This window comes from Fusarium oxysporum, chromosome 4 (genome assembly GCF_000149955.1).
Source record: "Fusarium oxysporum f. sp. lycopersici 4287 chromosome 4, whole genome shotgun sequence".
NCBI lineage: Eukaryota > Fungi > Ascomycota > Sordariomycetes > Hypocreales > Nectriaceae > Fusarium > Fusarium oxysporum.
Window position 1 is genome coordinate 4,222,530 of NC_030989.1, and position 22,688 is coordinate 4,245,217.

Here is a 22,688-nt window from a genome sequence, read left to right on the forward strand (position 1 = left end):
GAGCAAGTGGTGGATTCAACGTACACGTGCTATCGGGGGATGAGCGGGGTGCAAATGTTGCGAGTCACTTTACAAAAGGCAATGTTGGAGGGAATGCATTCAAAGGACTGGCTTATTCCAAGAAGACGATGAAGCACCCGTACTAAGAGAGGACGGCGTCATGTTTGCCCTTCGGTGTAGGGTACTCAAAGATGCGCCAGAGGGAGGGCTCTTGAGAGTACGAGATCATGTCATTGTGGTGGGGGAGGTTGTAGAGATGGTGAGGGTAGGAGAAGAGGAGGATGAGGAGTTTGGACTTGTATATGCGGATAGAAGGTATAGAGAGGTTGGAGTGGTGTTGGAGATGTAAGTGAGCGGGATTGTATCAAAAGCTGGCTAGAGTGTATAGTACCCTGTATAACATGGGAATTCAAGGTTTGGCGGAGAGCACGGAGTTACCATGTTTCTCGAAGATTCATGATCAATGATAAAAGATTACGGATATTCTGGAATAGAAACAAACGATTTTATGCCGTGGGATTGCGTGTAAGTTTGGCTCCTCGCTTGGATGTTTTGAGGTGGATATCATGGTCACTTGATGCTCCATTGGCAAACTGCCAAAGAACAAACCAGAAGAGCCACAAACAATATCCAGTTTTAGCAATTAAGCCTACAGTTTACCCAAGATTGATGGAAGCTGAGCATTTTGCTCATTCTAGACAATCTATCTGCCTTCCGATCAACCTCGGCTTGATGCATTTGCTGCCTGTACGGTGACACTCAGCCTTGCTTTCAACAATTGCATCTCATTGGTCTACACAAATTACAAAAGGGCTCAGTACAGCTACGTCTTGAACTTCGACTAGGCTGCTGGTAGATGGGTAGGCCTCAATTGAAACAGTTGGCCGTTGTAAGTAATGCCTAGGCAGCACACGCAACAGTCGATTTGTATGGCTAGAAGATTCGATTCGATCGAGGGGTTGTGACTTTCGCTGGGGTAAGAAAGCGGAAGCGGTGGGACTCTGAAATGGAAAGCCTAGGAACTTGAACAAGGGTCTTTTTCAGCCTCGAATGAGGGGTTGTTCAAAGATCCATCCATGGCGATAAGGCTCTGGAGCAATTTGTCTACGTTAACAAATTTGTAGGTATTTGCCATCATGATTGAGTTTTTGTATGATTCATGTAGATCAATGAAATCTCTGTTTTCTACAATCACAATAGCCCATTGTTTGACTCGGATAGCCTGCTGTATTTGTGGTACCTGAATTCGCAAAAGATAGACATTGGGGCGATGCACGTCGAGCTTGTGAAGGGAAACGTGGAAGAGTCTAGCAAACAATGGCCAATCACTCGAGACTGATCCATTCATTTTTGCCTCCTTCCTGGTCTCTTTGTGCTTTTTTGGGGTAAGCAATGTACCTTGCCTCAGGGAGCAAGAAAAACTTGAGAGTTTAGAAAAGGATGCCAAAATAAACTCAGTAAAGAGTCTCCTAAGCTTAGGCTAAGTTACCTAAAGTTTTTCGTCGCTTGGGATCGAGGAGCCTAAGATTTATTGCCTCCCTTAGCCCGGTACCTACGGCTAGATTGTTAGCAGACCGCAAAGGTGCAGGCAGAATCAGAGGCAAACTGTAGCAGTGTTGGCCACTTGCCGCCAAAACGGTTGCTGTGGTTGCCTTCAAGTGAGGCAAGGTAAGGTACCTCAGCGATGGAGCTAGCGGAAGGCGGGGGATAGGGAGCTGTAGCGGCGCTAGGTGTTAGGTGGGCTCTTTGGCCGTAGAATCTCATGGAACCCTTCACAATGGCAGAAGCAAATGGAAGGAAGGAGGGGCCGGCCGCGACTACATATTTTTCTTGTACCTGCCTCTTCGACCTTTCTTCTCTCTCCAAACAACACATCTCTCATCTTTTTCTCTCGCCTTTGCATACCTCTCTCTATCTCCTTTCTCTCACAGGAGACTCAAACCGCTTTTTCCTTTTTGTAACGAATATCTCAAGGTATGTACATGATTGTCATGACAGAGTCACTGTCCCCCGCTATGCCCACCATCCATCAGCCTTGCACGTAGCTCCCCTCGAGTTTTCCTTGTGGTTATATGCTGCACCGATACTTTTCCAGCCTGAATTGAATAGCTTCAGAATCCTCCACTAGCTTCATGTTTGTGGAATTCGCTATTTTCTGGTCTTGGAAAAGTAGCAAGTGGCCGCCGAGGAAGCTCGAGTTCTAGAGCCTTCTCAACCCCTCCATACACTTCCCTCTCCCACTCTCACCGACATGCACTTTCAACCTCACAACTATAAATTCATTCCTCTCTCCCTTCAATCACTAACTCTCCTCAACAGTCACGATTCCCTTTGATACCCGACACCATGTCTGAGACTTTCGAGTTCCAGGCTGAGATCTCTCAGCTTCTCTCCCTTATCATCAACACCGTCTACTCCAACAAGGAGATCTTCCTCCGAGAGCTTGTCTCCAACGCCTCAGATGCCCTCGACAAGATCCGATACAAGGCCCTCTCGGACCCTAGCCAGCTCGACTCTGGCAAGGACCTCCGAATTGACATCATCCCTGACAAGGCCAACAAGACTCTCACCATCCGGGATACCGGTATTGGTATGACCAAGGCTGTAAGTTGATATGTCAATCAGACATAAATGCCATATACTAACATTAGATAGGACCTTGTCAACAACCTGGGAACTATTGCCCGATCCGGCACCAAGCAGTTCATGGAGGCCCTGACTGCTGGCGCTGATGTTTCCATGATTGGTCAGTTCGGTGTCGGTTTCTACTCCGCCTACCTCGTTGCCGACCAGGTCCGTGTCATCTCCAAGAACAACGATGACGAGCAGTATGTCTGGGAGTCTTCCGCTGGTGGTACTTTCTCCATCACTGAGGACACCGAGGGTGAGCCCCTCGGCCGTGGTACCGCTATCATCCTCCACCTCAAGGACGAGCAGACCGAGTACCTGAACGAGAGCAAGATCAAGGAGGTCATCAAGAAGCACTCCGAGTTCATCTCATACCCCATCTACCTCCACGTCGAGAAAGAGACCGAGAAGGAGGTCCCTGATGAGGAGGCCGAGGAAGTCCCCGAGGAGGGCGATGACAAGAAGCCCAAGATCGAGGAGGTCGATGATGATGAGGAGGAGAAGAAGCCCAAGACCAAGAAGATCAAGGAGACCAAGATCGAGGAGGAGGAGCTCAACAAGCAGAAGCCCATCTGGACTCGCAACCCCCAGGACATCTCCCAAGAGGAGTATGCTTCCTTCTACAAGTCCCTCTCCAACGATTGGGAGGACCACCTCGCTGTCAAGCACTTCTCCGTTGAGGGTCAGCTTGAGTTCCGCGCTATCCTCTTCGTTCCCAAGCGCGCTCCCTTCGATCTCTTCGAGACCAAGAAGACCAAGAACAACATCAAGCTCTACGTCCGACGTGTCTTCATCACTGATGATGCCACCGACCTCATCCCTGAGTGGCTCGGCTTCGTCAAGGGTGTTGTCGACTCTGAGGATCTTCCCCTTAACCTGTCTCGTGAGACTCTTCAGCAGAACAAGATCATGAAGGTCATCAAGAAGAACATCGTCAAGAAGTCTCTTGAGCTCTTCCAGGAGATCGCTGAGGACAAGGAGCAGTTCGACAAGTTCTACAGCGCCTTCTCCAAGAACCTCAAGCTTGGTATCCACGAGGACTCCCAGAACCGCTCCATCCTCGCCAAGCTCCTCCGATTCAACTCCACCAAGTCTGGTGATGAGCTTACCTCCCTCTCCGACTACGTCACCCGCATGCCTGAGCACCAGAACAACATGTACTACATCACTGGTGAATCCATCAAGGCTGTCTCCAAGTCTCCCTTCTTGGACGCTCTCCGCGAGAAGGGCTTCGAGGTTCTTTTCCTCGTTGACCCCATTGATGAGTACGCCATGACTCAGCTCAAGGAGTTCGAGGGCAAGAAGCTTGTCGACATCACCAAGGACTTCGAGCTCGAGGAGACCGAGGATGAGAAGAAGGCCCGTGAGGCTGAGGAGAAGGAGTACGAGAGCCTCGCCAAGGCCCTCAAGAACGTTCTTGGTGACAAGGTCGAGAAGGTTGTCGTCTCTCACAAGCTCGGCACCTCTCCTTGCGCTATCCGAACTGGCCAGTTTGGTTGGTCCGCTAACATGGAGCGTATCATGAAGGCTCAGGCTCTCCGTGACACCTCCATGTCCAGCTACATGTCTTCCAAGAAGACCTTCGAGATCTCCCCCAAGTCTCCTATCGTCCAGGAGCTCAAGAAGAAGGTTGAGACTGACGGCGAGAACGACCGCACTGTCAAGTCCATCGTCCAGCTTCTCTTCGAGACCTCTCTCCTTGTCTCTGGCTTCACCATTGACGAGCCCGCTGGTTTCGCCGACCGCATCCACAAGCTTGTCCAGCTCGGCCTCAACATTGAGGAGGATGACTCTGCCCCTGCTGAGGCTGATGCCGCCACCGATGCCCCTGCCGCCGCCACTGGTGACAGCGCCATGGAGGAGGTTGACTAAATGACCATGCACACTAAACGGGATACCATAAAAAGTCAATGGAGTTGAAGGGTTTCGGTTTTTATGAGCAACAAGGTCTTTTTTCTGTCTTCTGGTTTTTATGCGGGCTTATCGGATTTGAGCAGCCGCTTATTCTGCCATAATTCCCCAGTCCTTTTGAGAGGAGGACGGGGTGTAACTCTAGTTAGCTCTATGATTACGAGAGAGATGAAGTAGACGCGAAATGGAAATGGTATAGAACAAATGTCTTGTCCTTGAATCTGATGTGAATGTGTGAAGTAGTTACTTAAAAAGTCCCTCCATTACCTCTGCGAAAATGGTGATACTTTGTCTTTAATGATGAGTTGAGGTAACGTTCCTGAGGACATGTGCTCACCATATAGTAGTGTTGGTTGCGACTTGTCGCGATGACTCAAATTAATGTTACTATGAGGGTATATAATCTATCTTTGTGGGATGTGGAAGCAGTCCAATCATTCTTTAACTAGTCCATTTCTCGTTTCCAATTCTATGCCCATATGTGCAGGATCGAAAGACGGAACTGAGATGGGGTATGTATCTATCGTTGGTATTGTACAGGTGTTATATGCGATAAGCGCTCAGTATGACCAGCATACTCTTCTGGAGCCCAGTTTGACTATACGAGAACGTAGAGAGCACAGATCTAAGAATTTGTTAGTTACGGGTCAATATAATTGTTGGGAGTGGCGGCTTACCATGCTGAGGCCGAGAACCATTGATGCCCAGAAACAGACATTGTTCAAGGTCTTCTTACCACGGACCCATCTCGTACGCTGGAGCATTACGATGGGTAGTTGAAGCATCTGACACACGAAGCCGTAACCACGGAGCTTCTTGGTGATACATGCCATAACGATCTCATGGCCAATAGCAGAGATGAGGAATGTCAAGGCCGTGGCAGCTCCTCTACCGATGCGCGGTCGAGAGGCACTGTAGACGTGGCGTCGAAGGAAGCTATACACGGGGATGTTCCACTCGCGCGAGAACTCCATCCAGTCGGTTGAGTTCCACCAGTCAGAGTAGAAATGTCTATCGGCGAAGCAGGTGATTTCAGCGAACGCACCGAGGACGTATTCAAAGATGACGAGGAAAACGAGGAGGAATGTGAGCATAAAGGGGAAGAGAAGCCATGAGATGGTCTCCGCTAGGATGAGCGACTTCTCCGAAAGGGATGAAACGGCGGGAACCGCATCGAGGCGCTCTGAGGCATCGATAAGAACGGGAAGAATGAAATCTTCTGAGATGATGGTTAAGAGAAAAATGCAGCCAAAAGTGGCGATGATCTTGGAAATAAGAGAAATCCAGTTGATGCGGGATGTTCGAGGATATTCGATCTCGTAGCAGAGTGTTGGACAGAGGAGATAGTCCATGTAGTTGGACCAGGTGAGGTTGTTCGGGTACGTAACGTTGCCAATGGGACTCGTAAGCTCACGGGCAAGGTCCTCTCGTAACTCATCGACTTCGTCGGCACTGTTGTTACCGCTCGCGACAGGACTGGGTACCAAAAGGTTGTTGTTAACAGCATCCACCTCCTCGTTGCTCTTGTTGCCGTCACTGTTGCTTCGCTTGGCTTGTTGTCGCTTCTTGCTACGGTTTCGACGGCGCTTCTTGCTACCAGAACTAGTAGCCTCGCCGTTAGCGAGACTGTCGGTGGATGGATATTGGTAGGCTGGTCGTCGATCGTGGGGCGAGAAGGGGTTGTCAAGAGCGTGCAGTCGCTTCTCCGTCTGCGACAAATGTCCGTTGTAGAAAGCGTATGAGTGCATCTTCATCAGTAGTACCATGGTGTGCAAGAGAAAGAATACCTGCGACGTCCAGGTCCATTCAAAGTGAAAGGGCACAACAATCCAAAGAGAAAGCCAAGCGACCTGGTAGACGCTCTGAATAGCTATTCCACCCTTGTCCCAGGACAGAAAGCTACCGGGCTTTGCACTTCGAGCTGCACGGTTCAATGGCAGACTAACAGCGGTCGTTGCGACCATAAGGAAATCGGCAATGGCAAGATGCCAGAGCTTGACTGTGAAGAGACCCCATATTTGTACTCTTAGAGGAAACCCGGTATCTTTGAGGTTGCGTAGCATTGAGGTGATACCCATAATGGCAAGGCCAATCCAGAAGAGGTTGAAGAAGCCATGGAAGTCTCGGTAGTCGCTTTCGGGGTCGAAATGACTAACACGCGATGCGAACTCGATCGTGGGAAATATACGGCGGCGTTGCTCTGCGCGGGTTTGCTTTCGAACTGTCGAGAGGACTCTAACGGATGGAGGCGCATTCTCTGGGACGGGCGTGGAGCGACCACTGTATACAATTAGCTTGAGCGCAAGATTTGGAGGTTCGAGCATACCTAGTCAATCCACTGGCAGTTCCTGTGCTCATGTTATCAGGCATGAGATGTCCCTCGCTATCTTCTGCTGTTGACATGCGAAGAACCTCCGAGACTTGTGAATGTTTGGGTTTGCGCGGTCGAGGGCGTATAACGTGGTCATGATCACCTGCGTGACCATTCCCATTGGGAAGAGGATCTATTGAAGAGCTCATATTCGTAAATGTATATAGTATTTGTTCGTATGTTCGTCGTAGATGTCGCGGTAAATGATGAGGATTTATTCGACCTCGCCCTGGAGAGGAAGATAGAGTTTCGGCAGTAGTGTCAACTCGGCGCCCGCGGAAGAAGACGAAACAATCGGAAACAGAAAGCGACGAAAATAGACGAGTCAAGTCTTGACGTTCTAGTCTGAGAATGTGAGACACGACAGCAAATGCCCTAAAGTGGTCTTGTCTTGAATCGTCGTGGTTTCGTTGTCGTCAAGACGATATGATAAGGAAAAGAGGGCAGATAAGAAGAGGAGGGAGAGAATGCGGGTATAAACCTGAAATAAGGAGCAGAAGGAAGGAACGACGTAGTAGAAGCCAAGAGCTCTTAGCTTATTTCTTGTTTTCTTGTGGATGTAAGTAAGGTACTTAAATATTGTGCTACGGATGGATACAGTGGTCAGCGGTTCTGGGGGCCGAATTGATGACAGCTCTTGCCTTTTTTTCAGGTGAATTGAACCCCTAACTCCAACTACAATAAAATGACGTAACATCCAATGGATCATCGGGTCCTTCGTCATTTCTGCACGCACTCAACCTCAGCCCTTACTCAATCTTATAGGCTGCACTACAATACGGTTATACGTTATACTCGTATAACAATCATTTCTAGGCAGACTTATTCAATGCGAATACTCTTATTGTTTAGTTGCTTGTTCGACCAGTGGAGTCAATCCCTACTAGGCTGACCTGGACTGACTGGAGACTGTCCGCGTATCACGTATCGTCATCCACCCTCGTTTTTCGCATTCGCGAGTCGTATCCTTTCTCGTTATTCGCCAAGAGCTCGGTTCTAGGGTTGACGTTGACTGGTCTGACATTCGTTTTGGATCGTGATCCTTGTACTGGAGCTTACCCCTCGTTCGGATGTTTCTCAATTCATCCATCATATTGGCGTGTTTCCTCTATATACCAAGGTATTTGGATGGAGATGAGACTGGGTTACGGCATCACAGCGTCAACTTATCCCATCATTGACCTACACATTTTAACAGTTGTCATCCTTGAAAACACTCATTGTTCTGAGCAGGGTCCATTCCCAGTTGAGGTCATGGCCGACATATAATTTCCCGCCCCTTGGAGAGGTTTCTCACCCGCAAATCATCAGGTTAAGTTTCGAGGCACCTACTATATTTACAAGCAGATTCTCGAGGCGATATGTATGAGGTTTTGAGATGGTTAGATAGGAGAGCTCGCCTTGCTACTCTGTTGCATTCGAACAGAGTCGAACTGACCACTTCTCTAGATTACACCTTTGAACCCTATCTCACAGCAAAACCAATAGCACTCATCACAAGTACCGTGAACCTAAATCTGTACACTTTAGCTTTAATACACAAAAGTTTACTCTGAAGAACTTTTCTCACAAATAATGGATTTACGAGACTGACCTCTTGTTTCCTCATTCATTACCTTCTCATCATGGCTAACCAAACAACCCAGCAGCACAGAATGAGACTTCGCAGCTCAGGCTGCCTCAGGTGGTCGTACCTACCACAAGAGATTCGCCGTAACATTCTAAACACGATAGTCGATCAGAGAAATCCTCGCTGGTCTGCTTTGGCCTCGGTATCCAAAGAGTGGCAAAGCGTTATCGGAACGAGAAACATGGCCAAGCTGAACCTTCGGCCATCTTGCTTAGAGGATTTTGAGCAAGCAGTGGTTCGACAGAGAGACCTTGTGAGGCATATCTATCTCAATGTTGAGCTGACCGAATATAAGTGCACTCTTTGCAAGAATAAGTTTGCTGTCACCATAGCGGAGAAAAATAACCGTCTTATGAGTAAGGCGGTTACAAAGCTTTTGACCATTCTCAGCACTTGGAACACAACAGGCCCCTTGACGCTGGAACTCAACGCGTCGTCCGCTAGTGACTCGAAGCACTGGTTTAAGAACTTTCGTTTCAACGACGAGCACGATGCTCCTTATAGCCGAGACTCAGTTATCCCTATGGAAGGGATGCATAGTGACTGGCACGACCCCAAGCATGGTTGGGAAAATGGTGTCCGGGTGAAACCTCCCCCTATCAGCGCAAATAAGCGGCTATTTGGGCTTATCAACCTGAATGGCCCTCCGTATTCTATTCTCAATGTCAACGCAGTTACCCGTTTCATGATCCGTCGGCAATTCCGCCATCGTCTTGGTCCTCGCGAATTCGCATCACTTCTGTCCAAATTCAGCCGCCTCACAGATTTGGTTTACGAACCATGGCCCCAGAAATATACAGATTCCTATCGGTATCCATGTACGCGAACCTCCCAACACGGGAAAGCTGTCTTCCTGAGAATCAACCATCATGCTAACCAGCTTGTTCATAGGGGATCCGGCATTGATTGGCATGCATTTGCCCAGGACTCTCAAAAGAGTAATCCTATTTCAGGACTTCAAACAATACCTCACAGAGAACATCCGTCAAGATTTAGATCATTCTTATTACGCGATTCTTCCAATACATTGGTCGAAGTTCAATCTCCCTGGCAATGCCAAGAGCATCGCTCAGACAAGTCTGAGACTCAATGAACTCGCCGTCTCATTCTTTATCGATGCCCTGAACTTCTTCAAGGCTTGCGAAGAAGAATGGACATGGGATTACCTGCAATCTCTATCCCTAACATCAAGTCTTCTTCTGCAAAATATAAAGGAACAGAAGGGTCGCATCGATAGCCTTCTTATCACCGCAGCAAAGTTCTTACTGCGAATGCCGAACCTGACCACCATGGCACTCTGGAGTGGGGGAACAGGGAAAGCATGTGCTTTCATCTATACCAGGACAAAGCACTATGCCCATGTTACCTGGCGAGGAACCTGGGACCTGGAGATCAGCCGACAAGTCCTGGAGGCATGGGAGGGTGTTGCCAAGCTCCATTCGGTGGAGCTCAGAGTCAGGCATGAGCACCTTCAGGAGATCATTAGATCTCATGGAGACGCCATTTTCTATCTCAACTTGCCTTGCCAGGTTATTGAGCCTACATCTCTCTGGCAGATCCGGATGGAGGACGCCTAAAGACTCTAAAGTATGTTCTCCTGGTGCTTGAGAATGGAAGTTTGCTCTCTATTTGGGTAGATGGCGAGGCTGTGTAGGCGGAGAGGCCTGTCATCAGGGAGCAAGAAATTTTCTGACCTTGATCCAGGGTGTCAGATATTACTGCCTACATTACTTAGGTTAGGTAGTCTAAAGGTCTACTCAACTTTCCTAAATCTTTATGTCATTTAGGATAGACGTCCTAAGTTTTCGTCTCTCTTAACCGAGTGTTAAGAGATATTTAGCACTTCTGGTAGCGTCACAGCATCAAGATATGGCCTTCCAATCATCAATTCAACTACTTTCGTAAGCCCCTTTTTGTCCCTCGACCGTTCATTCTGTTCCATCAATGCAGCAAAATATCTCTCCCTTCCGTCTCCATGTCAAGAATATCATTTCCCCTATTTCCGTCCGCTTGGTAAAGGCAATCCGCTGCTCACGTTTCCACCTTCGCCCTTCTTGCTCACTTCGAGCCAACAGCCGCCAAAGCTTCGTAATGCTTTTGAAACTCCACCATTTTGTCAATGACTGCTTCGTTCTTTTGTGCGTCCATAAAATTGCGCAGCGAGCGTAGGGACATGTCAGCCATTGCCTGCGCTGGATCTCATCCTTCGCCTTCTCGGCATTCATTACGGCCCTCTCGAAGGAGGCCATGGGGAGAACATATCCAGGACAACTGGGTGGGTCGTCTTCTTGAGTTCTGATACCGACCAAACGGTTCATCGCAGACTGAATCACTTTGTGCACAGGAGTCTGCCCGGATGATGCCTGAGTCGATTGCAGGAGAATCACGGGATTTCGTGAGCTCGCGCTCTCCCAGTGCTTGATTTGGTCCCGATCTTCGATGAAAACGTTGATTGCCTACATTAACGTTTGATTTATGATGGGAGCATTGAGCTGCGCACGCGAATTGGCCAGCTTCTGTTGGGCAGCATCCCATGCGATATGGGTATGCCGAGGGCGGTCTCGGAGGGTCTTCAAAACAGTTCCCAGAGTGATCAGCGAGTTGCGGGGGTCGCTCATTGCTGTTTGCTGGATTACAGCCAATCCTTCTGCATCGACCTGGAAAGTCAAGTGTTCGGGCGGCATCCCAATAAAAAATGGGAGCCTGTCAGGGCCCTCACGGAGCTTGACCTTTCCCAGGAGACCTAGGTACTTAATCCAGGCTAGACGACACTCCTTCTTATATAGAAAGTAGGAGTTTTGCTCTGGTACTTGCTCCCTAGAGACAGTAGCTATAGGTAGAGACTGCTCTCTTTTTACCGAATGAGAAGGTATGCTTGCTGATCTATTGTTAGTTTAAGCATAAAAGAAAGCATCAGACTTACCTATCGGTGGCGAGGCACCAGTCAAGTCTATGGCTTTAGAAGACATAGTGAAGCTTTAGTGTAGTAACTTTTACAAGAGGTTCTGCGGTTGTTGAGTTGATATTAATTTTCTTTGTGTAGAGATGTGTTGTTGAGATAAAGTGAGGTGCATGGGGAAGAAAGAGGAGGAAGCGAAAGAAGCGACTGAACACAGCCTCATAAATATCCTAATCCTAAACTTATCCTAAGACCTATCTGCCTAAGGCATATAACCCAGCCCTTACGCGACTTACAATGTGTTAAGGCAACTTGCCTTACCTACAACTACGATTTATTTACTGTTACCCAAGGGCCGGGCTATATGATACTGGTAATGTTTCTCATCTTACCAATGCATCCAATGAGGCTATCCAGTAACTTACTATTATTTCCAGGACTCCAGAAGCTCAATAAACCACTATCAACAAATCATATCACCTACCCGATGAAAACTGGACTTTCATTTCTAGAGAAGCTCAGCGTCGTTCATGCTCTCCTTGAATTGCTCATCAGTGGTAACCTGTCGATGGAAACATTTCGCATCTTCGAATAATACCTCCCCAACCGAGGCATCTGATACAAAGTTCTTAATGAGTTTACATTCCGTCCCATTCATTCCCAGATCATGTGTCTGCGGTTATGTCAAGTCTCACAACTGGTCTTCAGACCACAAACTTTTGCCCCATGACTTGATCGCTTCTGCGCGAAGTCCTCGCCGAATCTCGTGGCAATTTCATGGAAAAGATCGACGAGTTCAGTCTTTCCGTTACGAGTAGACGAAGACCCTGGTGAACCGCTTGTAGTTTCTTCGATATATCGGGCCAGTTCTTGGAGATCCAATCTGTTGACTACGCTGTTCAGCTTGAGGGCTATTCTATTGCCTCTTCAGGTGTTACATCTGACCATGAACATAGATGTTAGGCTTCGTCTGTTTGATGGTGCAGATGGTGCGAGGCTGGGGGTGAGGTTATACACAAGAATGTGCTGCGTAACTGGCAGTAGTAACAATTCAATTATATACTAAAGGTCTCCAAGGATAGTAGCTAGTTATGACAGTTTTTTGAGACTTTTATCAGCATCAGTATGACCTCTATTACATGACAATCTCTACCTGCGTTCTGCATGATCCAGCAGTGACGGATCTAGACGGCGTTCTCAGACCCCTGCATCATAAGCAGCATCATCCGGTATGGTGTAGTGGCTAACATTTCGCGCTCTCATAACCTGAGAGATCAAGTACCGCGGAGCCCAGGGTTCGATTCCCTGTACCGGAGTCTCTTTTTGCTGTTTTCAGTAAGCTCCCCCTGATGGGATAATAAGTATCAGGCAGCGTCATGATCTCTTTTATTGGTAGACAACGACCGTTCTGGTTCAAGTGGTGAATAAAGCTGGCAAAGACCTAGCTGGTATTGAGGTGCCGTGGACATGCTGAGAAGAGGAAGAAATAAAAGGAGCAAGAAGGAGCTGTTATATCAGGGGCAAGAAACAAGGCAAGTAACCCTTGCAAGTGATGGCAATAGGACTTGCCGTTCTGAGTAGTGATGTTTCGGAGCTGATGAATTGAGTTGTTGCCCCACTACGGAGTGCGAATTCCAAACTCAACTCCTCCATCAACTTCACCACCCAACTATTCGACCTCCTTGTCTCTCAATGTCACATGCAAGAGCATTTGCCTGCCATCCAGCAGCCCGGCGACTTAGCTGTCCTGCCTCAGCCTCCGTCCATCAACCACCAATCATTTCCGGTATGGTGTAGTGGCTAACATTTCGCGCTCTCATCCAATGAGGGAGAATCACCTCGATCCGCGGAGCCCAGGGTTCGATTCCCTGTACCGGAGTTTGCTTTTGCTTATCTTCTCTTTTTGCTATTGCATCTGAAAGTACTCTGTCCTATCATTGACTGCCACCTTGAAACCTATGTTTGTGGCCCCTTTGATATTATTAGAGGTCTTCGCGCTCTTGTCCAAGCGGGCTGAGAGTTTGGCAACTCTGTTTATATCTTTCTACAACTCCGTCCAGTCGCGAATATGTTACTTAACATGACAAATGACTTGCAAGTGGCATGCAGACTGCATCCGCGACTACATGGAGTTACTGGCCTGCAGGCTCCCTTGTTGAGCAGAAGTTATCCTGGAAGTAGTGCTTCACTCTGTCTTTCAACCCAGAGTTATGTCCATAAGGAGCCTGTCCTTCATTCAATTCGCTCCTCGCGAGGCTCAGTATTCATCGCGAAGCATAATCAACGTTAGTCTTCTTACAGTATTAATAGCAAGCAGAGTCTCTGTCCCCTGGATTTGCCAAACTGCAGAAATTGGTATTCCTCAATTGAACCGAAATGCTAAATCTTCGTATACTCGAGCTTTCTCCTAACACATACTACACACATGGCCACCGTTATAGCACAGGACATTGCAGTCCTGGAAAGAGGCAACATGTCTATGTCCTTAAACGTCAATGCCGGTACATTTTCCTTAGGCCCCTATCCATCCGCGGACTTGGTTCATCTGTCATTTCGTTATCGCCTGGTTCTTACGGAAGACACCTCTCCAGCGGCCCATTTTCTACAAAAGCAGATACCAAACAAAGTCTGCCTGTAACCGATTATTCTCCAGCTTTATTATAAACAAGCGTTTTAGATACTATTTACCCCAATGTATCTATATCACTTCCATCCTTCTTGTTTCGCCAGTCCTGCACATTCACCACCAAAAAGATATCTCTCTTCGTGCTCCTTACAGAGGAATCTATCAAAGAGAAGCAAAAGATGAAGAACTCCGGTACAGGGAATCGAACCCTGGGCTCCGCGGAACTAATCCCTCAGATTTTGAGAGCGCGAAATGTTAGCCACTACACCATACCGGAAATGATTTGTTGAAGTTTCGACTTCCAATCGGGCGAGAACAGCATGGTGGTGCTGGATGGGCTGCTGGATGGGCGTAACAACTAGATTTCGTCTCCGCTGGCAGCTGGCTGTTGCGTCTTTGCAACACTCAAATGCAACATACAGTGATCGATCGTCGCACGCGGCGTTACATGTGGATATAGGGCAGTCGCAAGTAGCCAGCACGCCTATGCAAGTGACACTCACAAGTTGTTGATCCTGATTCCGGCCAATAGAGGTTTCGAATTATGATACGACCGGGTATGTGGAAAGATATTCATGACCAGTTCTATATCGAGCGACTGTGTTGCCATGTCACGATTCAAATAGCGGTTTACGTTAGTTTGTGCATGCAGAACTGCTTGAAAATGAATGCTTTGCAATTCTTATGTAGATATAGATTAGTGAGTATAGATTGATGGAAGTGAATATGGTTGGGATATTGCTTCTGTTTATGTTCACTGGTGCTATCATTTCTGAGTGTCATATCATAGGTACTCGAAGACGATGTTTTGGCCATGAATGTTTTCAGCAACTATAGCATGTCTTTGACCCGAAGAGCATGATTTTCTTGCGGCCATGTTAATGAGACACATGACCATCCAGTGTCAGCTTTAAGAGTTCGAAAATCAATGCAATATTTTATCCCCCTTAATTGAGTAATCGGTGATCAACGAGTGACATCGGGGAGGTCTGCCAAATAAGTTCTCAATAAGCTCAACACAACATGCAATTAGTTGAACACATGAACATGTATGAGGGAAAGTACCATTATTTGAAGTGTTGCATATGCACCGTATTTACAGCCCGTTGGCAAGGGCCCAAATTGGTTACGTAGATCAGTATAAGACAGGAGACAGAACAACGCTGGGATAAGAACTTGACTTGGAGATGAAGCAATAGCGACAACGCGCTAGCAGACCAGAGAACTATATAAAACCAACCACGACCACTATCCCAAATAACCAATCCCGATGATAAAGCTCCCATGCTTTTGGTAGTAGTTGTTATGGGTATATAAGCTGCTCACTCACACCCACCTATTTACAAGTTGTCATTCTCGCTTCCTTAGTTCATCCATCGTTACCAAGCTTAACTAACACAACCCTCTGGACAATCCTATCTCTTGCCTCTAATATATTATACCAGTACTGTTAATATATAAATAATAAATATAGCTAGACACAAGCCAGACAAACAGCAACAACAGTCTGATGATCGCTCCAGCACCCAACCCACCAGATCTCCATCCTCATTAATCGCAGCAACTAGCAAAAAGAAATCACCAACATCAGCAAAAGATATAGACTCCGGTACAGGGAATCGAACCCTGGGCTCCGCGGTACTAATCCCTCAGCTTGAAGATGAGAGCGCGAAATGTTAGCCACTACACCATACCGGATGTGATTGTTGAAGTGGGCAACGCTATCGCGACTCATGCACACAGCACCAACAGAAACACAGACACACACACACGCATGACAGACACATATACTTTGTTGCCCTCCGTCTATAGTAATAATACATGCCTTTGTTCCAAGACGATGCTTTGCTGCCCTGCTATAATTTATCGGCATTTTCACTTCCAACTCCCCCTATTGACGGTTCCTTCGCCATGACAACAAGAAAAAGAAAAAGTAACGTAGCAGATACATGAATAACTTGAATAACTCCCTTCGTCTTCCCGTGAGCCTATGCGGCTCTAAGTCTGGCGTTTGATATTACAAGCGTTGCTAGTTGACGCTGTTGACATCCCTTACTCCATCATACCATCAGCAATCGCTAATCTTTGCTTCGCCGTCTTGGCTCGCTTTGTCCCCTTTCTACCCTTCTTGCCTTTGCTGTCGCTGTCGCCAGGTGTGGCTGCGGTAGCTGGTGTTGCTGTACCAGATAGGCCCTTGGATCCATCGTCAAAGTTACCCTCGCCTGAGATGTGTTAGCTTAGAATCAAAGATTCAATTGGACTGTTATGCTCACCTTCATGATACATCTCATCCAGACTGGCCGTATTCTCGGCCTTGCGTCGCTTGCCACCCTTTTTCTTTTGCTGCTTCTCAAGCTCGCCTGATTCAAGAAGCTCCTTTTCGCGGCGCTCGATCATCTCAGCTTGCTCATCATCCGCAAGCCACATAGCAATATCACGGTTGCGGTTCTCGGGAGCACGACGGCCAGAGAAATCAACGCTTGCACCACCACCCTGGATGACGACACGTTGAACCTCTTCCTTCTGCATTGCTCTCTTACGGATGCGCTCTTCGATTGTGCCGCGCGTGATGAGACGATAGACTGTGACCTGCTTGGTCTGGCCCAGACGATGTGCTCGATCCATGGCTTGCGAATCGATGGTCGGGTTCCAATCGGAGTCGTAGAAGATGACAGTATCGGCGGATGTAAGGTTGATACCAAGACCACCAGCGCGAGTAGACAGAAGGAAGATGAAGATCTCGGGACGAGTCTGGAAGTCGTGCACGGTGTCTCGTCGATCTTCCAGCTTGGTAGAACCATCCAGTCGACAGTACTTGTAGTTGCGGTACGTCAAATACTCTTCCATCATGTCAATCATGCGAGTCATCTGGAAGTACAGGAGTACACGATGACCCTCACTCTTGAGCTTGAACAGAAGTTCATCAAGCTTAGCCAGCTTACCACTGTCAGTAACAAAGCGCCGCATGGAAGGAACAGAGATATTAGTGAAGCCCTTCTTCTCATGATCAGGCTTAGGCAGCATCTCGCGAGTGGGCCATAACTCTATGGGAAGCTTCTTCTCCACGAGAGCCTTCTCCTCAAAGACGGTAGGGCCATAGAGAATCTTGCGGATTGGTGCATTAAACAGAGCTTCGCTGCGTTCGGCCTCAGAGCCCCAACTGCGGCAAGACACCTGGATTGGAGGTGCTGAAGCGCGAGGTCTACCAGCGGGTTCCAGACGGCCAAGACCAGACTCGTTGTAGTCTGATTGAGCGACATTCATCAGCTGGGTCAAGATGCCTTCACTGGTGATGTCCGCTAGAGGCTTTCGGTTCTGTCGCGCCCGAATCTGGAACAGGGCATGGGCGGGAGTGTAGTTCTGATCCTCAGTGTCGCTGTAGGCCACGTTCATGTATCCAAGTCTGTCGCGTTTCTGAAGCTCCTTGGCAGCTCGGACAATCAGGCTTTGGTGAGTGGCCTCATAAGCCTCATAAGGAGAAGTGTCAGCAAACCTAAGCCACGAGAATGCCTTTGATCCATCACAGCTCTCGCGGATGTTATCTGGGCTCCAGACATTCATCATGTGGTTCAGTGCCTGGTTCTTCCAGCCTGCAACTTGACTATCCGGGCCCGCCTTGTTGATTCGGCCTCCTTTTCTCCAGATAAGGCGGGGAAGCTCGTATTCAATCAAGTTGCGACTTGAATAACCCACGGCAACTTCGCTACCCTCACGGACGAAAGACGCGGTCTCGGCAAAGTAGGCGCAAGCAAATGGTGAATTGACCTCGGCGCGCTCGAAGAGATCGGGATGGTTACAGACCTTTCGGAACTGCATGACCAAGTTCATTAGTGTACCTGAATCTTGGTCATCGCCCATGGTAGCCTTTTCGACGAGATCCATAATGTTAATCTGGTTTCGAAGATTACTGTAATACGCGCGTTGTCTGTAAGTGAGATCACAGAAGATATCCATCTCAATCTTGTCACCGAGCTCCTTCTGCACATGCTTCTTGACACGACGAAGCATGAAAGGCTTGAGAATCATGTGCAGACGCTTGAGCTGGTCCTCGTTAAGCTTGGTATTACTTTGTGCGTGAGACTCAATATCCTTGGAGAACCATTCGCTGAATTCGTCGTGTGAGTCGAAGAGCGACGGCATGATGAAATGGAGAAGTGCCCAAAGTTCTTGCATGTTGTTCTGGATGGGTGTACCAGTGAGAAGCAAGCGGTTTCGGCAGTGGAAGTTGAGTAATGCCTTCCATCGAGAACTTTGAGAACTCTTGATGGCTTGGGCTTCATCAAGAATCATGTATTGCCATCTCATCTTCTGGAAGTAGGCCACATCAGACACGACCAGCTGATACGAAGTAACACAAACGTGGAAAGGGGCGTCCTTTCGATATGTCGTGTGCTTGCGATCCCAGAACTTTCGGAGAACCTTTCGGTCATTGGCGCCACCCCAGTATGGAAGAATTTTGAACTCGGGGACGAACTTGGCAATTTCCTGCTGCCAGTTGTGCAGAGTAGAAGCAGGAGCAACAACAAGGAAGGGTCCCCAAATGTCGTGCTTCTCAGCCAGGTAAGCCATGACGGAGATGGACTGAACAGTCTTTCCGAGACCCATTTCGTCTGCCAAAATGCCGTTGATACCCTGCTCGTACAAATTGACAAGCCAGTTGAGACCCTTGAGCTGGTATTCCTTGAGTTGGGCATTGATAAGCTTCGGTTGTTCGATCTCGACGTCGCCCAGCCCTGTGGGGTTCTGGAAGTTCATCTCGCCCTCTTCATCCATGTCAAGACCCTGGTTGTTGAAGTCACGGGCCTTCTTCTGCGCCTCAGCGATGGCATTCTGAGCATTGGCCATAGCAGCAGCACGGAGAGCCTCTTCGCTGCCCTCCTCGAAGTCAAGGTTCTCGAAGTTGGTAACCTTACCAGTGACTGGTCCTGTCGGCTCATCGATGTCGAGTTTCTGCTGGTCAATCTGATGGGCGTCCTTGGCGACATCCGGGTTGTCGGTACTTCGTTCCACCTCATCAGTCTTGATCTTCTTGCCGATAAAGTGAGAATACAGCTCAGTTTGCGAGATAAGGAAGTTAAGCTTTCTCTTTTGACGGGCGGCCTCACGGTCGGCTTCTTCTTTTCGGGCATTCTCGATCTCCTGCTTCTCAGCAGCCTTGCGGAGATCTCGTTCTTCTCGCTCGTTACGCTTCCAAAAGCCCATCATGTCACGCATAACACGCTTTGCTCGAGCTTGGAGATCTTTGGTACCCTTGTTTGTCCGTAATTGCCAGCGCTTTGCTTCCTTCGATGCCAAGATGGCTGTCTTTTTAAGATTTGAGGCTTTTGTGGCATAAGAGTCCACGGCAAGCTTGAAGGTCTTGTTGACATCTTTACGAGCCATATCTCGCCAAATCTGGTCGTAAATTTGATTGTAGCCCTTAGACATGAACCGCTTCTCGTTGTCGGGAATGTCATCGACCTTCTCCTTGTCTTTGTCTTTGTTCTTCTTGCTTTTCTTCTCGACAGGCTCGTCTTCGGTCTTATCGCCGTCGTCCTTGTCTTTCTCCGTCTCAGCAGAAGGATCTTTCTTGGATTTCTTGATCTTGATTCGAACGCGGTTCTCTTCTTTGGTTGGGAGTTCCTCTCCAGCATCGAGAGCAGCTTGGGCAGCCTCAGCAGAATCCTTTTCGGCTTGCTTTTGCTCCTTGGACTTCTTGAGACGGGGTCCGCTACGACCCTTGCCCTTTCGCTTGCCAGATGGTGTACCTGCTTCCCCAGATTCCACATCAGAAGCCTGGAATGAAGACATAGTGCCACCCTCCAGGTTAAGCTCCAAATTACGGGCAGGACCCTTGATACCCTTCTGGAGAATGAGTTTCGTCTGCTGTGCCTTCTTACTGGCGCGTTCAGCATCTCGAAGATGTTTCTGCCGTTCGGTTTCGTCTTCAGCAGCCTCGGCGCGAGCCAGAGCTGCCTCTTTCTGCTCCATGGTAACAGCCATTGACTTCTCACGACGTCGCTTGCGCTGCATATCCTTCTTGCGCTCCTTTTCGGCGTAAACTTCTTGTTCGCGGACCTCATGGAGTGCTTCGTCGTAGAACACATCGTCATAGCGTCGTTTACCGAGCTCTGCATGGAGTACGAGCTTCTTGCCGGTTGAAGTCGCAAAAGCGGCACGCCGGGAGAGACCATGTTCCAGGTCGAGTTGATCCATTACGCGTCGTCGCTTCTGAGCTCGCTCCTTGTATTGCTGCTGATCAAATTCATCGGGTTCCAGATTTGAAGCTCTGTTGTCAATCTGTGTCTCAGCGTTCTGAATCTTCTTCTCCATTTCTGCTGACCAAGTCTTTGGCTTGGGCAGGCCATTTGCTTGTCGCTTAGCGGGAAGTCGAGGTGTTGGCGATTCCTTCTTGATCGATAATCTGCGACCATTCTTAGGCGTAGCGGCATCTCGAATATCAGAAGCACGGCCTTTTGTTGACTTTCGACCTCCTCGCTTCTTGACAGGAGGCTCTCTTTCTTTGTCTCTACCAGGGAAAGGTTCGGGCTCAGTCTCGACATCTTTTTCCACCTCTGTGTCGTGATCCGCTTCGGGCTCTAGGGAGCGTTTTGTCTGCTTTGATTCCCGCGAGTCGTGCTTCGGTTCTCGATCACGTCTAGAATCTCGCTCTTGCTTGATTTCTGGTTCGACTTCTCGTGAAATCAGAGGAGATTGTTCTTTAGGTTTTCGAGCGGGCTCAGAGCTAGAGAGGATGCTGTCAAAAGACATTGGGTTTGCTCTTGATGTCTGCAATGGTATTAGTACAAATGAACATTCTGTATATTGGTTAGCACCTACGCTTGCCGATGCCGGCTTTGGTGGCGATGGAGCTGCAAGATCAGACTTGTAAGGTGTAAGGGCAGAAGCCCCGTTAGTAGAAGAAGTCATGTTGGCCGTAGCACCATGTCTCGCACTTGGAGAAGCGAGTAGAGGTTGTCGCCCCGGAGGGCTGAGAGATCCAGCTGGTGGATTCTGATGCGAATGTGACACTGGACTTCGCGGTCGACTGTATGATGGATCTCGTGGAGATGTATAAGAGCCGTTGTAATATGAAGGAGTACTTTGTTCGGCAGATTGCGAATAAGGGTACGGATCGCGAGTCTGTTGTGTAAGAAAAGAAAAATTAGCTCCACGTCAGCAAGCTTTGTGGTTATTTAGGTCTTGGTCGGAGCAGAAGGATGTTGTGCGACGGAGTTAAGGGTGATGATGAAATTAAAAGGTGTTGCGATAGTGACAGTTTGACGGGAAATTAAGCTTGATAAGAGTAAGGGAAGGGAACAGGCATTGATGGCCTGGGCGTGATGGGTGAAGATCTCGATGATCAAGATAGAATTGAAGGATGATGGGGAAGAGGAAAATCAAGGGACGTCGGGTGCAATCAATCAAATCGTGTCCGGGCGAGACGAGACGAGAGTCAAAGACAAAAAAAGAGTGGATTTGCCCCCCTTACCTTTGGAGTGCCAACCGGGGGCGCGTTGGCGTTGGCGTTGGCGTTGTGCCAGGAGGCTCCAGGCGTCGCCGCGTCAGAAACTCGACTTTCCTTCGTTGTATCAGTTGTAGGGTCGTAAAAACCTCGCGATGCAGGTTTGGTTTCACGCGGTATATAAATGTCGTGGTTCGACCCGGGAGGGTAGTATGCAACAGGAGGGTGCAGCGGCGACACGGGCGGAGGACCAGCAGGCGGTGGTGCTGGAGGTTGACGATGATGCTGCTGCTGATGAAGTCCTGCTGCTGACGATCCAGGTGATGATGAGTTGAGGCCTACAGGAGGTGGAAGTGATGGAGCGACGGGGCCGCCGGGTGCGCCCGTGGACGATGACATGTAGGGATTGGGCAATGCTGGACGAGGCGGGGATTGAAGGGAATGGCCGGCACTTGGAGTGTTTTGATGGCTGTGGCTATGACTATGGCTATGGCCGTTGGGAGATGTAAAGGGAGGAGGACGGTATTCTGACTTGGGTGAGCGCAGGCTAAAGGTGGAGTGCTGATGCACATTCGCGCCGCCTGCATTCGATGAGGCTGTCGCCGTTTCTCCAACTATAGGCCCAGGTCCAGCTGAGTCACCGTCGCGCCTATTGTTGTGGTGATGGTGATGATGGTGGTGATGATGATGGTGATGCGGACGGGAGTCTCGGTCATCATCTCCACCATCTTCTCTATGTGGTGGCCGCTGCAGCACCGAGGAGTTATAGCCGTTCTGATCCATGGTGATTGATGGTCTAGCGCCTGAATGGCAGACAGAACAAAGCTAAACACCCGAGAGAGCAGGGAGTGTGTTATAGTCGGACGGCCGATGGTAATCAAGCTTGAGAACCCATGTGCTCGACAAGCAACAATGCGACGACGGTTTTGGGGGGTTAATGTGTCCAGTACAGGATGCGCAGTCGATCAATCAGAGTTTCGCGATGCGCACGCGAGGCTGTGTGAGGAATCGTTACGTTGCGTTGCGTTGCGTTGCAGGTTGAGTTGCGATGCGATGCGATTCGCAAGTCGCGGTCGGTGATGCAGCGAACTGCGACAGAGGTACGTGTGGGATGAAAACGATGGATTGTGATGGATCGCGACAATGTCAGGTCTAGGTTGAGCCCCAATCCAAGGCAAG

General features: G+C 48.8%; 7 protein-coding genes and 4 non-coding genes across 14 annotated transcripts; 5 read left to right on the forward strand and 6 right to left on the reverse strand.

Annotated features, from left to right (window-relative positions):
* FOXG_04345 (uncharacterized protein) lies at positions 1 to 489 on the forward strand. Its single transcript, XM_018382337.1, has one exon. It carries the CDS (start codon positions 161 to 163, stop codon positions 347 to 349), a length of 189 nt encoding a protein of 62 aa, XP_018239032.1. The 5' UTR covers positions 1 to 160; the 3' UTR covers positions 350 to 489.
* A 1,032-nt stretch (positions 490 to 1,521) lies between these two features.
* Positions 1,522 to 1,764, reverse strand: FOXG_18804 (uncharacterized protein; the record flags this gene model as incomplete). Its single annotated transcript, XM_018398946.1, has 2 exons — positions 1,522 to 1,552; positions 1,607 to 1,764. 2 exons carry the CDS (start codon positions 1,762 to 1,764, stop codon positions 1,522 to 1,524), a joined length of 189 nt encoding a protein of 62 aa, XP_018239033.1.
* Positions 1,765 to 1,785: 21 nt separating this feature from the next.
* FOXG_04346 (molecular chaperone HtpG) lies at positions 1,786 to 4,797 on the forward strand. Of its 3 annotated transcripts, XM_018382339.1 has the most exons (3): positions 1,786 to 1,974; positions 2,320 to 2,604; positions 2,656 to 4,797. In XM_018382339.1, exons 2-3 carry the CDS (start codon positions 2,347 to 2,349, stop codon positions 4,498 to 4,500), a joined length of 2,103 nt encoding a protein of 700 aa, XP_018239035.1. In that variant the 5' UTR covers positions 1,786 to 1,974; positions 2,320 to 2,346; the 3' UTR covers positions 4,501 to 4,797. The 3 variants fall into 3 exon arrangements, with proteins under 3 accessions (XP_018239035.1, XP_018239036.1, XP_018239034.1); XM_018382340.1 differs by having other exon boundaries at positions 2,320 to 4,797; XM_018382338.1 differs by lacking the exon at positions 1,786 to 1,974 and having other exon boundaries at positions 1,975 to 2,604.
* On the reverse strand, positions 4,571 to 7,537 carry FOXG_04347 (sterol O-acyltransferase). The gene is made up of 4 exons (XM_018382341.1): positions 6,866 to 7,537; positions 5,217 to 6,819; positions 4,877 to 5,164; positions 4,571 to 4,634 (listed from the first exon to the last, which is right to left on the reverse strand). Exons 1-3 carry the CDS (start codon positions 7,057 to 7,059, stop codon positions 5,138 to 5,140), a joined length of 1,824 nt encoding a protein of 607 aa, XP_018239037.1. The 5' UTR covers positions 7,060 to 7,537; the 3' UTR covers positions 4,571 to 4,634; positions 4,877 to 5,137.
* Positions 7,538 to 7,620: 83 nt separating this feature from the next.
* Positions 7,621 to 10,448, forward strand: FOXG_04348 (uncharacterized protein). 2 transcript variants are annotated; one of them, XM_018382343.1, is made up of 3 exons: positions 7,621 to 8,291; positions 8,360 to 9,358; positions 9,432 to 10,448. In XM_018382343.1, exons 2-3 carry the CDS (start codon positions 8,536 to 8,538, stop codon positions 10,115 to 10,117), a joined length of 1,509 nt encoding a protein of 502 aa, XP_018239039.1. In that variant the 5' UTR covers positions 7,621 to 8,291; positions 8,360 to 8,535; the 3' UTR covers positions 10,118 to 10,448. The 2 variants fall into 2 exon arrangements, with proteins under 2 accessions (XP_018239039.1, XP_018239038.1); XM_018382342.1 differs by having other exon boundaries at positions 7,621 to 9,358.
* FOXG_18805 (uncharacterized protein) lies at positions 10,409 to 11,604 on the reverse strand. Its single transcript, XM_018398947.1, has 2 exons — positions 11,464 to 11,604; positions 10,409 to 11,418 (listed from the first exon to the last, which is right to left on the reverse strand). The coding sequence occupies exons 1-2, from the start codon at positions 11,507 to 11,509 to the stop codon at positions 10,997 to 10,999; spliced, it is 468 nt and encodes a 155-aa protein (XP_018239040.1). The 5' UTR covers positions 11,510 to 11,604; the 3' UTR covers positions 10,409 to 10,996.
* Positions 11,605 to 12,664: 1,060 nt separating this feature from the next.
* Positions 12,665 to 12,755, forward strand: FOXG_18806. Its single transcript has one exon. It is a non-coding gene; the product is annotated as a tRNA-Glu (tRNA).
* Positions 12,756 to 13,221: 466 nt separating this feature from the next.
* FOXG_18807 lies at positions 13,222 to 13,318 on the forward strand. The gene has a single exon. It is a non-coding gene; the product is annotated as a tRNA-Glu (tRNA).
* A 934-nt stretch (positions 13,319 to 14,252) lies between these two features.
* FOXG_18808 lies at positions 14,253 to 14,342 on the reverse strand. The gene has a single exon. It is a non-coding gene; the product is annotated as a tRNA-Glu (tRNA).
* A 1,327-nt stretch (positions 14,343 to 15,669) lies between these two features.
* Positions 15,670 to 15,763, reverse strand: FOXG_18809. Its single transcript has one exon. It is a non-coding gene; the product is annotated as a tRNA-Glu (tRNA).
* Positions 15,764 to 16,297: 534 nt separating this feature from the next.
* On the reverse strand, positions 16,298 to 22,292 carry FOXG_04350 (DNA helicase INO80; the record flags this gene model as incomplete). Its single annotated transcript, XM_018382344.1, has 3 exons — positions 16,298 to 20,833; positions 20,885 to 21,187; positions 21,537 to 22,292. 3 exons carry the CDS (start codon positions 22,290 to 22,292, stop codon positions 16,298 to 16,300), a joined length of 5,595 nt encoding a protein of 1,864 aa, XP_018239041.1.
* Between the last annotated feature and the right edge of the window lie 396 nt (positions 22,293 to 22,688).